A 14,369-nucleotide genomic window follows, 5' to 3' on the forward strand; every position below is an offset into this window, starting at 1 on the left:
CCAGGATGGCATTGGCCTTCTTGGCCACCTGGGCACACTGCTGGCTCATGTTCAGCCGGCTGTCAATCAACACCCCCAGGTCCCTCTCTGACTGGCAGCTCTCCAGCCACTCCTCCCCAAGCCTGTAGCGCTGCTGGGGGTTGTTGTAGCTGAAGTGCAGCACCCGGCATTTGGCCTTATTGAAGCTCATGCAGTTGGCCTTAGCCCATCGCTCCAGCCTGTCCAGGTCTCTCTGCAGAGCCTCCCTACCCTCGAGCAGATCAACACTCCCACCCAACTTGGTGTCATCTGCAAACTTACTGAGGGTGCACTCGATCCCCTCATCTAGATCATCAATAAAGATGTTAAACAGGAGTGGCCCCAAAACCGATCCCTGGGGGACACCACTCGTGACCGGCCGCCAACTGGATTTAACTCCATTCACCACAACTCTTTGGGCCCGGCCATCCAGCCAGTTTTTTACCCAGCAAAGTCCTTGATGTTGTGCAAGCGCTGCTCGGTAACAGCTAAAACATTGGTATATCAACACAGTTTTGGTCAACAGTCTAAACCACAGCATCATGTGAGCTGCTGTGAAGAAAATTAAGTCCATCCCAGCCAAACCCAGTACAACCATCTGTGTTGTATGGTATCTGCTGTGCTCTGAGCCACTGGATGCTGCTAGTGGATATGGAGTAACTTTTCTGGAATTCTTAATATTATTCTGTCATCTGTGGTGAGAACTGGCCATTTAATCTCAGCAGTTTTCTTCCTTGTGGGGGGAAAAATATGGTTATATTACTGTAAATTCCTAATTGACACCATAATTTCCTCCAATAAAACTTGCATTATGCCTTGAAGAGAGAGAAAACTGCACAGCTGTGAACTGTTGTTCACTGCATATGTTTACGTTGGCATGATATGGTAGAATCAAATCAGTGGCTCAAACTACAAAACCATATACCTGGCCTGTGTTATGCTGTGGTGGCAGTACTGGTACAAGGAATTCCTGGCAAGTCATGCTGTTTGCCCTTAGGAGCGGCCAGTGTAACTCTCTTGGGGGCTGTACTGCAACTTGAACAGTGAGCTGGCCTGTTTTCAAGGAAAAAGGTCAGGCTTGATTTTTTTTTTTTTTTTTTTTATTTTATTCTGACTGATTCACTGCATGGCTGTGGAATCAGGTTACTTGGTGCAGCTGAAGGAGGAGACTGTTGGGGTTTTTTGGTTGGTGAGGTGGTTTGGTGGTGGTTTTTTTTTTTTTTTTTGGTGGTATTGCTGCTGAAGACCCATCTTGCAAAAGTGCAATCTGAGCAAGCTCAGACAACATTGACTTCTCAAGTATGCAGGTAAAGTGTAATTTTTTTAGACCCTTGCAGTGCGAACTGATTAGTCTTCCTGGAATAGCGACTTTCAAATGTATAGTACAGAAATTTCTATGTCCAGTATTTCTCTGCTCACAGATGCATTATTTAGATATTGGGTTTTTTAGGTACTGCAAAAATACACAAATAACTACAAGTCACAGAGAACCTTATGTGACATGAATTTACTTTAAAACACTGTTTACTCCCTTATTATGCCTTTTAGTACTGTTTGTGCATATATATATACTTTTAAACAGCATGAATGTTTTCAAAACAAAGTTTTAGGTTTGTGTTGTTTTTCCCTTTTTTTTTTTTTTCCCCTCCTTACTATGCACACTGGAAGACTTTTGATGCTACATTCTTGCATCTGCATAGACAGACAAAAGTACTTGTTCCCTGTGTCCAGGCTCAAATTCTGCTAGGCATGAATGGTCTCTCATTCAGGGGCAGTTTAAACTCAGGAGCATGGTAAGCTAGGGACTTGTCATCTCATGTTTTAAAGCTGAAGGGATTTTATAGGGTTACTTGGCTGCATTCAGAAGTGAATTTGACATATTTCAGTGTAGAGATCGTTATTCCAGACTCTCACTCATAATTCCTCTATACATCAGTGGTGGTGCTGCTGTGCATCTGAATGCAGTATAGTGGAAAGGAGCCTGGAATAGTCCCCTCACTGCATCATGGAGCTGTATGCAGGCAAATGAACTCTTACTTCAGTAGTTTCTTGGTTAGACTACTTTATACATAAGCTGGCTCAAATGTTTCTATAAATAAGCTGCAGGCTGCAATGTGGAGTTACGTCAGACATAATTTGGAAAGGCTGTCATAGAAATATACTCTTGTTGTATCTATTCTTGTGCCATAGGCATCATGAAAATTCTTAATCTCACTACATTTTTACTCCTCAACTTCACTTTTACATGCTACCATCCCTTTTGGTTTTCCACTTTTTTTTTCTAGGCTTGAAACTTCTCCCTTCTTGAAGATGACTTGCTTCAGTTCAAGTACAAAAAACTTCAATACTTTACAATCATTTGTGTTAGCATATGCCATAGTTGTTTAAAATAAGTCTGCTCATGTATGTGTTAGGCCATTCAGTGTCTTACTGTTGATGGACTTCTGACTGTAATGGAGTCCTACAGCAGTAGTCCATTGATAGCTCACTTCCACCCCCTTTTGAGTTCTTTGCTGGTGCCTTGTGAACTTCATCAGCTACAAGTGTCTGATAACATTGTGAAAATATACCAGTTACTAGGAAGTAGAAACAGCAGAAAGCTGGAGAAACAAAATTACTAGGCATGAAGAGCCCCCTACAGAGAAAACAGGTAGGTTTCTGTAAGGGGCCATCTTTTACCTAAACTTGGTTTCCAGAGCTTATAGGACTTCTCACTGAATGCTGAAGTTGCTGCGTTTGAAAAGACTGTTTATTGCATTCTTTTTCAGGCAGCAAGAATTATTGCCAAACTGGCTGCCTGGGGGAGGGAACTTATGGAAGGCAGTGACTTGAATTACTATTTCAACTGGATTAAAACTCAACTCAGTTCACAGGTAAAAAACTACTTCTGTTTAAACATTACAGTGACTTTGGAAACTTTTTAATGAATATGAATCTATAGATGTGCAAAAAAAAGGTACATTTTTGGTTTTCTTTTTTAAAATGAAATTTTAATTTTTAAAGCTAAACATCCCTTATTCAAACACATAGTTTTTAACTTAATATTTTTTATTTTCTACCATAGTATTTGAAATGTAAATTAGAAAGGAAAAATAAGACTTTTTGTCTTCTGTTTAACATTAATTTTTCTTCTGGACACTGAGAAAACATGTGATGAGGTTTTTTTGTTGCCCTGTATCGTTTTGTTTCCAAGAGCTTTTTGCCAGAAAGAAAAATCACATATCAAAGCTTTTTTCCAGTTTACTGTAGTACAAAGCTTTTATTTTTAGTTCCATCTCTTGGAACAAAATAAATCCTGACTTATTTGGACAGTGGTTTTATGACATTAGCTCAGTTTGAACTGCTTACTGGTAGCTTGTCCTTGAAAGATGAATCGTTCTTCCTTTGTATTCATTTTTGCAGAATTTCCCTTCAATCCTTACCAAAACCCAGTGATTTGTCATTCTGTAAGGTAGTGTTGTAGCAGAAGTGGATTCTGGAAAGCAGAGAAACATTCACTAGGTTTAGTAATGGTATATTTTTCATAGTTTTCCTAACTGGGTTTATTAAAAAGGAGGTTTTTTTTTTTTGCTCTGGAAGAAGAATATTACAGTTGGAATTTTGTACAGAAAGATTCGAGAGAACAGTCTTCAAATTCTAAGATGAACGTGGATAAAAGTCTTGACTAAATCCACACTTAAATAAATAAATAAACCCTAAATCTTGATATACCAGGATCAGCTCCCAGGATATTCTTTTAGACATAACGGTGTGTGTGGGATTTAAATACAATGCTATCATAATATATTGAGCAGGAAAAGTATCTAATAGATTCTTAATCTTTGTACAATTAGAGAGTTTGGAGAATTGAAAGAAACTTCGTAACAACTGTTCTGTAAAAGTGAAGGACAGCTCTGATTTTAAACTTCTGGTTTTTTGCTAGAAACTACGTGGTACAGGGGGTTCTGTGGAAGCAGGAGCAGTCTCCACAAGCGATGTGAGTATATCTTTGAAATCTGTTAATTTGAGATTTTGGGCAGGTGATACCCCCTCCTTGGATTAAGGTGCAGAGCTGTTCTGTCTAGTGTCAGTAATAGAAGGTACTTGGAATCAGAACTGTACAACAACAGAGTGCCAGGTGATGGCGCCAAGAAACAAAAGTATTTTTAAAACACGGATTTCAGAGAAAGTAGAAGTAGGTATTTTACAAGTCGTCTTGTGTTGTTAAAACTGTAGATGTATGTGGCATTCTCTTTGCATATGATTTTTTTCAAGTTTTAGCAATTAATTTAATATTTGAACAGTACCATCTGTTTAGCACTGAACTGTCGGACTTGTAGAAGCAACATGAGACTAAGAAGCTTTTGGCTCTTGTACCCTAAGTTCTGTACATCACATCAGATATTGAAGCTAACATTGCCCCTCAACCTCTGTAGCATGAAATTACAAGAGTGCTTTCAAAGCTCTAAGCTTTTCATGTTTGAATAGCTTAAATTCAGGGGAAAATGAATTGTCCTTTTCACATCAGTATTTATTTATACTGAATTTCATGTAACTGTAATGGCTGTTGAGCTTGGAGATGAACTGCGGCAGTATAGCAAACACTAGTGATCATCATAACTGGATTTTCTGTTTTGTTGTGGCACAACGAGACAGTTTACTGTAGCTTTTGAATGTGGAGTAGAATTCAGTTGGGTCTTTTGTTTCTTTTGCAACCTGAACATGTTCACAGTTTTTCCAGAAGACTTAAATAATGAACCTGCAGTTTGTTTTTCTTCTAAGTGTAGTCATCACTTTAAAGTGTTAGCTTCCTGTAGAGAAAAGCCTCTTAAATTACCGCCTGACTGGGGCTGAAAATAGAAAAGATGAAAGACTATTATACATGACCATGGATAGAGGGTAAAATTATGGCCTAAGCGTAGAAGTTAAAGTATTTCAGTATTTCATGTGCAGTTCTGTTAGGTTTTGTTAGGCTGACAGCCCTCAGTCATATAACCTTAAAAGAGTAAATAGTTCTACAGCACACAACACCACTTGTTATGGAGCTGTGAGCTCTTCTAACTTGCTTAGAAATCTGTATTCATTGTACTGTAGCACTGCATGGATGTACTGTACCACTGCAGGGTCCCAAAGCAGCAGAACTGATAGTGCAAATATGTTCTAGGACAATTAAGTTGGGTAAGTGTTGTCTTGACTTTGTTAGTGTTCTGATTCAGATCTAGCTTGTGAAGGATTTCCAAGGAGGTCCTGACTAATTTATTTCAGACTAAATTACAGATGCAGTTGTAGCATTTTAGACAGGAAATGAGGCTGGCATCTATTTTGAAATTTCAATTATAGTGTTGGAAGAGGATGCTTTTATGGCAGTCTCATTAAAAAGAAAACTCCAAGTTCAGTAGTACACAGGTTGGTGGCGCAGATAAATTAATACATTATTCAGAGTGGGAGGGCTGGATGTCTGCTTATGTCTGTTTTATTTGCATGGTGTGTGAGAGTGAGTACCAACCCAGCGAAATGAATTATGATGATTTGGGGCTAGATGTTCAGACTCAGTTTTTATATAAAGGTCTTAATTCTGTGTCTCTCATCAGAGATTAATTCATCTTTATTTTAAATCCGCTTTATTGTCTCTTTTCTCTTCATATGGGATTGCCTAACTTCTTTACTCCATTAAATGTTTGAAGGGTTTGACCTTGCATTATGTGAGTGATCTACCATAAGACTTTCAAGACACTTAGTAAAGAAAAAGGTTTATGGGGAAAAAACCCCAACATTTTATCAGCAGCATGTCTGAGTATTAGTGAAGATAATGTCTGAAGTTGAGCAAGAGAGAAAAAAATGCCACTTCTGTTGCACCTTGGGAATCTTTCTGTTCCTGTAGTGGGAGGGACAGTGTGTTGACCAAAGCCCATTTTTGAACTGCAGCCCATCTTATGTGTTACTGCACATAAAATATATACTTTCAGAGATGAAAAGCTGTTTAATGATTCTGTCTTTGTGACTGTTCATATAGGAGTCTGAATGAAAATAGAATTCAGTGGTGCATATCTGTTTTCCTGATGGAAAAGCTTTAGCTGACTTATTCTTTTCTTAGTACAATATACTGTGCTAAGCTTTTAACGAAAAGAATAAAAAATTAAAATGCAAAGATAAACTTTGAGGATGATTTTGCATACTTGTTTTTCTAGTGGTATTTTTTTGTATAAATATACATCTCATTATGATAAGCATGGTACTGTGTAGCAAATGCCTAGGAAAATATACAATTGTAATGGCACCACTGCTGTTCTGAGTTGGAGAATGTGAGTGAGAAGAACCTGAGCTCAAGATTCCTTTTTCTACAATGACCTCTAGCAAACTTCTTCAAGCTTGGTAACCAGTTTGCTGATTTATTTCCCAAAGTTTGCTCAATGGAGTAACAATTGACTTTGTGGGTGAAAGGGCTCTGGTGGTATAATTGAACGGAAGACAGCCTTCATTCCTAGATACTGAAAGAAGACATGTTCAAATGTGCTATAAAAATCTTTTATGGTGATATAAAATGGTATCACTTTCATAACACTTCTTTCCTATTCAAAATTCTTCTCCATTTTTATTTTGCTTCTCACCTTTTCTTGTGAGTTTTTTTTTTTTCTACATAGGGGGATGTAAAGCATTGTAAGAGTGAGCCTGTTTAACTCAGAAGTGTCACTGAAGTGTGTGTTGAAGTATGCCGGTAAAGCCTAGTTTGGAAAACTGAACTTTAGCACTTACTACCTAACTCTTGTTGTAAGAAATGATGTGTTCTTCTTTTCACCCAGAGTTCCCAGTATGTACAATGTGTTGCTGGATGTCTGCAGCTGATGCTAAGGGTCAATGAATATCGCTTTGCGTGGGTAGAAGCAGATGGAGTAAATTGGTGAGCATTTATTTCAATTTATATGGATAAACTTGCACTTACAATAGCACATTCCCTAGTGACCTCTTCTGGAATAGAACTCTTGTAAAAGACAGCTGCTCTGTTTGAGTACAAAACCTATTTGTTTTCAAACATTAATACAATCAAACAGACAAATGAAACTTGCAGATAAAGGTACCAGTGTTGAAGCTTTAATGATACTTTACTCTTCATGAAGAACTGCTTATATAGCCATTTGTCTTCAGCTGAAGATGCTCTGTTTTTTATTTAATAGAACAAGAACTAATGAAATGAGCTTCTGGTAATCTTCCTTGTCTTTCAGTTTGGAGTTGTTCAGTCTGAAAATATTAGTGAAAGGAGAAACATGTTCTAGAGCTAAGCTCAATTTTTTTCCACATACGGCTTCAAGTAGGTCATTCTTTTATCCAGATTCTCTTCATAAATAGCTCTGCATGAGGCTAGGATGTCACTCATTTTATTTAAAAAATGCTTGTCTAGAAATAATTTTTCTGCCATGCAGGCGTTATTGGGGATGGTGGCTATACAATTTGCACTTTAAGAAAAAATAGCCCTGTACTCTGAAATGGAGAAAAGTCAAAATTGCTAGTGAAGTAAAAGTTCAAAAGATGTTCACGTGTGTCAAGGTGACACTATTGAAACAAACTTCTTCACCAAGGAAGCTTTTTAATAAACTATTAAAGCATTACAGTAAGCCTGTGTTTCAACAAGTTTGAATTTGTCTTCATTTTGATAGCAATGATCTTGAAAGTAGATAATTTTTTTTTTTTAGTTGGGTTACGTTTTTTTGGAGTGGACCTGTAAATTGCTTATTAAATTTTCAAAACTTCAGCTGAACAAAGCTTCAGTATGATTTCTTCTTGGAGATCTGATATTACTTCTTCTCTAGTAGTGTTTTGTATATCTGTGATGTGTTATATCTATAAGCTGTTTTCTGAGAACTCACTTGTTAAGTAATAACCACTTCAGCTCATTTCAGACACTCCTGTGGAGAGTAACAATTAAGGAAACAAGTTCAATTTGTGTAGATTTTGTTCTGTTTACTCCTTCTCTTTCTTAACTCTGAAGGAGTAGCTATGTGTACCTCCATTTCTCTGTTCTCCTAGAATGACAAATAATGCTCTAAACATGCCAGTAGAAAAAGAGTCTCGGCGAACCTGAAGATGGATACAGTACCACATCAGTTCACATGGGAAAAGCTGCTTTATGGCTGTAGGGCTAAGGAGGAAATAACTGTATCTTTAAAAGATGGCTTTCTGAACAAGCTGCTTGTACAAGTGATAAATGCTGGTGCAGGATATTGTGAAGCGTGTGTTGTATACTAATCCTCAGCAGCTCTTTCCAATAAGTTCCTGTTAACCCCTTCTTTTCATGTTTCAGGGTGAAGCAATGCAATCTATACAGTCATGATTTAAAAGCTAAATGTATACTATGCTAATTTTTCAGTATCATGGGGGTCTTGAGCAACAAATGTGGCTTCCAGCTCCAGTATCAGATGATTTTCTGTGTGTGGCTGCTGGCATTTAGTCCTCAAATGTGTGAATATCTCCGTCGGTATAATATTGTTCCAGTGCTGTCGGATATTCTTCAGGAATCCGTCAAGGAGAAAGTAACTAGAATCATCCTTGCAGCATTTCGGGTAAGTGACTGTTGACTGTAGTCACGCTGCACTTCTCTCTCAAATGAGTACGTCTCAAATGTTGCTCGTGCACAGCTGTTTCTGCTAGACTGTCTCAGTAAACTGGATTGAAAGCTTAATTCTCCCTCTTTTTTTGTGAACTGAGTTTTGCTACAGGTAATAGAGATGGTATTACAAGTAACGGATGTCTGCTATTCAATGTCATCTTAAAGTAACTAGTGATTTCCCTTCTTAGTTCAAGATTCTTTTTTCTACTGGTACTAGTGTAAAACACTATAGGTACTAATACCTGATAAATTTTGCCTGATGAAGCTTTAATTTAAAAATATTATTTTAAACATGCATATGTTTGTCCAGCTGACTGATGTAGAAACTATTTTTGTCTACTAGTCCAAAAATCTGTCAAGATGAATGACAATATCCATGTAAGAGTCATTAGCTGACTTACTGTGTCCATGTTACCTGAAAATCACTGGTCCTGTTTAAGATAATCACAGAATCATTCAGGTTGGAAAAGACCCTTGGGATCATCGAGTCCAACCATCGGTCCTACTCTACAAAGTTCTCCCCTACACCATATCCCCCAACATCTCATCTAAACGACCCTTAAACACATTCAGGGATGGTGACTCCACCACCTGCCTGGGCAGCCTATTCCACTGTCTGACCACTCTTTCTGTGAAAAATTTTTTCCTAATGTCCAGTCTAAACCTCCCCTGTTGGAGTTTAAAGCCATTCCCTCTTGTTCTGTCACTAATTACCTGTGAGAAGAGACCAGCACCAACCTCTCTACTATGTCCTTTCAGGTAGTTGTAGAGAGTGATGAGGTCTCCCCTCAGCCTAATCTGGAATAACTAAGCACCAAGGCTTGATGTTTTCATTGTGAGAGTACCAATTTGTTTTCATGGATGCTAACTGTGCATATACACATAGGTTTATGTGCATGCTTGTCAAGTGTCTGTGTAATGCTAGAATGACTTGTAATCCTGTTTTAAAACAGGACTTGTATCCTGAGTACATGTAGATCTTGGAAACTATTTGTTATCCTGGGTGTTGATTGTGATCCAGTAGTGGGTGTTACAAGCAAGTTAGGATGGTGAGAGGGGAATTGTTGCTTACTGACTTGCTGGTCAGCAATAATGAGCTGTGTGCAGGTGCTTAGTCTGTGCCTTAAATGGTCTCTAGCCACTTTGAAAAATTTCTGAATAAGGTAGATTCTTCTCCTGATGAAGGAGGTCAGTTGACATGAGGTATTCAGTAGGGGCTGTTCTTACTATGTAGACCTCTGTAGGTGTTCTAGCGTACTTTAAGAGTTTAATATTAGGATTAATAATAATAATAAGCAGCAACACAGCTTGGAAAAAAGAAAGAGAAAAATTGAGGGGATCAGCAGTTTATATCCAACTTCTTCCAATTCTGAGGTCATAAAAAGTAGGAGAAGTAATTGCTAGTTCTTAGATTTAGTGTGTTTTGCAAGAGGAGACAAAAATTAAGCCAAGTTCTTTTAATAAAGGCTGAGAAAGAATAAGATGGTCCTGTTAGAGGCTTCAGGGAAATTAATTTAGCCGCTTCCTTTCTCCAACATTAAAGACTAGTGTTGTCATGAAAACGAGGTGATAAACTGGCAGCCAGGAAATAATAGATTAGAAATTAGACATCAGAGCTGTGAGTTCTGAAGCAAAATTAAAATAGGTGGCAGAGGCAAAATAGCTCTTTTCCTGTGGCCACGGTATCAGTATATGAAAAAAAAGAACTAAAATAGGTGAATTGCATAAAGGACTAGGCTTGATCATTCCCCACATCATTCCTACTGCCTGTGCATTACTGAAGGTATGCCATGAGTCTTGACAACTTGCATACATCTTCTCTACTACTTGATTTTTTTTATTGTTTCACGTGGACACTAGTGATACAGCCAGGAGCAGTCTGAGGAATATCAAGAAGGATTATAAAGCCCTGGAAGCATTGGTAAGGGAGTCTGGAACACAGGTAGTTTTTTCATCAATCCTCCTGGTCAAAGGGAAGGAGTTTGAAAGGGTGAGTTGAATCTGGCATATCAACAGTTGGTTACGGGACTGATGCCACAGCCAGCTGCTTAGACCATGGGACTTGCTTTGAGAAACCTGGTGTACTGGGGACTGCTGGGGCCCATCTGTCAGAAGAGAAAGAGCATCTTTGGTCATAGGCTTGCCAAGCTGGTGAAGAGGGCTTTAAACTAAAGTTTCTGGGGGAAGGGAACCTCAATCCCTCCCACTCCTACTAGCTTGATGCCAGTGCCAGCAATAGATGCAATAGATGCCCAGACCTTGGAGAGGGGTCACAGGTCAGCAGGAGAGCACCTGAGGAGCCCCACAAAGGAATTCCAGCCACTCCAGCCAGCAAGTCAGCTTCATCGGGGGCCCAACTTAAATGCCTCTGTGCAAATGCATGTAGCATGGGGAATAAACAAGAGGAGCTAGAGACGTGTGCATGCCTTATTGGCATCACGGAAATGTGGTGGGATGACTGCTATGACTGGAGTGTTGGAACAGAAGGATACAGGCTCTTTAGGAAGGACAGACAGGGGAGGTGAGGAGGGAGTGTTGCCCTTTATGTCAGTGGCCAGCTGGAGTGCGTGGAGCTCTGCCTGGGGATGGATGAGGAGCTGACCAAGAATTTATGGGTCAGGATTAAAGGGAGGGCAGGGACAGGAGACATTATAGTGGGGATCTGCTACAGGCCACCCAACCAGGAAGACCGACTGGATGAGTCCCTCTGTAGACAGATAGGAGCAGCCTCATGTTCACAAGCCCTTATCCTCACAGGGAACTTCAACCTCCCCGGTATCTGTTAGAGGGACAACACAGCAGGGCATAAGCAGTCCAAGATGTTCCTGGAATGTGTTGATGATAACTTCCTTCTCCAAGTGATAGAGGAGTCAACAAGGAGAGGTGCTATGCTGGACCTTGGTCTCACCAACAAGGAGGGGCTGGTGGGGAGTGTGAAGCTCAAGGGCAGCCTTGGCTGCAGTGACCATGAAATGGTGGAGTTCAAGATTCTTATGGCATCAAGGATGGCACGCAGCAAGCTTGCTACCCTGGACTTCAGGAGAGCAGACTTCGGCCTCTTCAGGGATCTGCTTGATGGAGAGGCATGGGATAAAGCCCTGGAGGGAAGAGGGGCCCAAGAAAGCTGGTTAATATTCAAGGATTACTTCCTCCAAGCTCAGGAGTGATGCATCCTGACAAAGAGGAAGTTGGGCAAAAACGCCAGGAGGCCTGCATGGATGAACAGGGAGCTCCTGGACAAGCTCAAACACAAAACAGAATCCTACAGGGGGTGGAAGGAAGGAAGGACAGGTAGCCTGGGAGGAATACAGAGAAACTGTCTGAGCAGCCAGGGATCAGGTTAGGAAATCTAAAGCCCTGACAGAATTAAATCTGGCCAGGGACATCAAGGGCAACAAGAAAAACTTCTATAGGTACATTGGTGATAAAAGGTAGAATAGGGAAAGTGTGGGCCCTCTCTGGAAGGAAATGGGAGACCTGGTTACCTAGGGTATGGAGAAGGCTGAGGTACTCAACAACTTTTTTTGACTCAATCTTCACTGACAAGTGCTCCAGCCACACTGCCCAAGTTGCAGAAGGCAAAGGCAGGGTCTGGGAGAAGGAAAAACTTCCCACTGTAGGAAAAGATCAGGTTCGAGACCATCTAAGGAACGTGAAGGTGCACAAGTCCATGGGACCTGATGAGATGCATCCATGGGTCCTGAGGGAACTGGTGGATGAAGTGGCTAAGCCACTATCCATTGTATTTGAGATGTTGTGGCAGTCAGGTGAAGTTCCCACTGACTGGAAAAGGGGAAATGGAACCCCCATTTTTAAAAAGGGAAAAAAGGAAGACCTGGGGAACTACAGGCCAGTCAGTCTTGCCTCTGTGCCCATCAAGACCATGGAGCGGATCCTCCTGGAAGCTGTGCTAGGGCATATGGAAAATAAGGAGCATGGCTTCACTAAGGGAAAATTGTGCCTGACAGATTCGGAGGCTTTCTATGATGGGGTTACAGCGTTGGTGGATAAGGGAAGAGCAACTGACACCATCTACCTGGACTTGTGCAAAGCTTTTGATGCTGTCCCATACGACATCCTTGTCTCTAAATTGGGAGAGATGCGAATTTGATGGATGGACCACTCGGTGGATATGGAACTGGCAGGGTGGTTGCACTCAAACAGTTGCAGTCAATGGCTCAATGTCCAAATGGAGGGGGGTGATGAGTGGCGTTCCTCAGGGGTTAGCATTGGGACCAGCGCTGTTTAACGTCTTTGTTGGCGACATGGACAGTGGGATTGAGTGCACCCTCAGCAGTTTTGATGACAACACCAAGCTATGTGGTGCAGTTGACACTCTGGAGGGAAGGGATGCCATCCAGAGGGACCTGGACAGGCTTGAGGTGGGCCTGTTTGAACTTCATGAAGTTCAACAAGGCCAAGTGCAAAGTCCTGCGCATGGGTCGGAGCAATCCCAAGCACAAATACAGGCTGGGTGATGAGTGGGCTGAGAGCAGCCCTGAGGAGAAGGACTTGGGGGTATTGGTAGATGAGAAGCTCAACATGACCTGGCAGTGTGCATTTGCAGCCCAGAAAACCAACTGTGTCCTGGGCTGCATCAAGAGAAGTGTGACCAGCAGGTCGAGGGAGGTGATTCTCCCCCTCTGCTCTGCTCTCATGAGACCCCACCTGGAGTGTGTTCAGCTCTGGGGCCCCCAGTATAAGAAGGATACGGACCTGCTGAAGTAGGGCCAGAGGAGGTACACAAAGATGATTGGGCAGCTGGAGCACCTCCCTTATGAGGACAGGCTGAGAGAGTTGGGGTTGTTCAGCCTGGAGAAGAGAAGGCTCGGGGGAGGCCTTATAGCGGCCTTCCAGTACTTAAAGAGGGCCTACAGGAAAGATGGAGAGGGACTCTTTATCAGGGATTGTAGTGATAGGATGAGGGATAATGGCTTTAAATGGGAAGAGGGTAGATTTAGATTAGATATTAGGAAGAAATTCTTTACTATGAGGCTGGTGAGACACTGGCACAGGTTGCCCAGAGAAGCTGTGGCTGGCCCCTCCCTGGAAGTGTTCAAGTCCAGGCTGGACGGGGCTTTGAGCAACCTGGTCTAGTGGAAGGTGTCCCTGCCCATGGCAGGGGGGTTGGGACTAGATGATCTGTAATCTAAACCATGCTATGATTTCTCCTGAATTGACCTGTTTCACCTCTTTGGCAAGTTAATTGCCTGAAGTATGTAATTGTAATGTAATGTTTTTCTATAAAGCAACAGGTATTGGGTACTTCTGTCTCCTTTGAATCAATTATCTCTTTACCTATTAAAATGTTTTTTCCTCATTTTTTGTACTTTTATTCTCTTCTATGCCTGTTTTATACATGTAACTCATTTTATACTTTAAGATTTTTTTTTTTCAACAAGTAGTTTACTGTTTCTATTTAATGTGTTCCGGTTTGTGCTTTCCTAACATATCCTTTCAATTTCAGTCTAAAAAGCTTGAATATCTCACTCTGGTATGAGATAGGTAATAATATTTGAGTAGCTTCCACATCTGCCTATAATTGTCTTAACTAGGAGTTCTTTGGAAACTTCATCTACCTGCTCCTTGAACTTGTTGAATTTTGTCTTTTAGGATTCATTATTTGTGTTTTTGCTCTCATTAGCACTTTTAACTCTAAGTGATTTAGCATTACTTTCTGTAAATTACCTTTTACTTGTCAGTTCTTACTGAAATAGCAATGGGGTTTTTTTTGCACATTAAAGCTAATTGTATGTAGCCATTAAAAGCA

The 14,369-nt window shown here is 40.7% G+C and overlaps 1 protein-coding gene across 3 annotated transcripts in view; it reads left to right on the top strand.

The window, feature by feature from the left end:
* The window catches only part of ATP6V1H (ATPase H+ transporting V1 subunit H), a 49,535-nt gene that overhangs the window by 17,605 nt on the left and 17,561 nt on the right, over positions 1 to 14,369 (top strand). For all 3 annotated transcript variants that reach the window (XM_074819163.1, XM_074819174.1, XM_074819183.1), the window contains exons 6-9: positions 2,787 to 2,891; positions 3,941 to 3,994; positions 6,798 to 6,895; positions 8,360 to 8,552. In XM_074819163.1, the coding sequence (XP_074675264.1) occupies positions 2,787 to 2,891; positions 3,941 to 3,994; positions 6,798 to 6,895; positions 8,360 to 8,552 (450 nt within the window). The remainder of the gene's footprint in view (positions 1 to 2,786; positions 2,892 to 3,940; positions 3,995 to 6,797; positions 6,896 to 8,359; positions 8,553 to 14,369) is intronic.

This window comes from Strix aluco, chromosome 1, assembly GCF_031877795.1.
Source record: "Strix aluco isolate bStrAlu1 chromosome 1, bStrAlu1.hap1, whole genome shotgun sequence".
Lineage (NCBI taxonomy): Eukaryota > Metazoa > Chordata > Aves > Strigiformes > Strigidae > Strix > Strix aluco.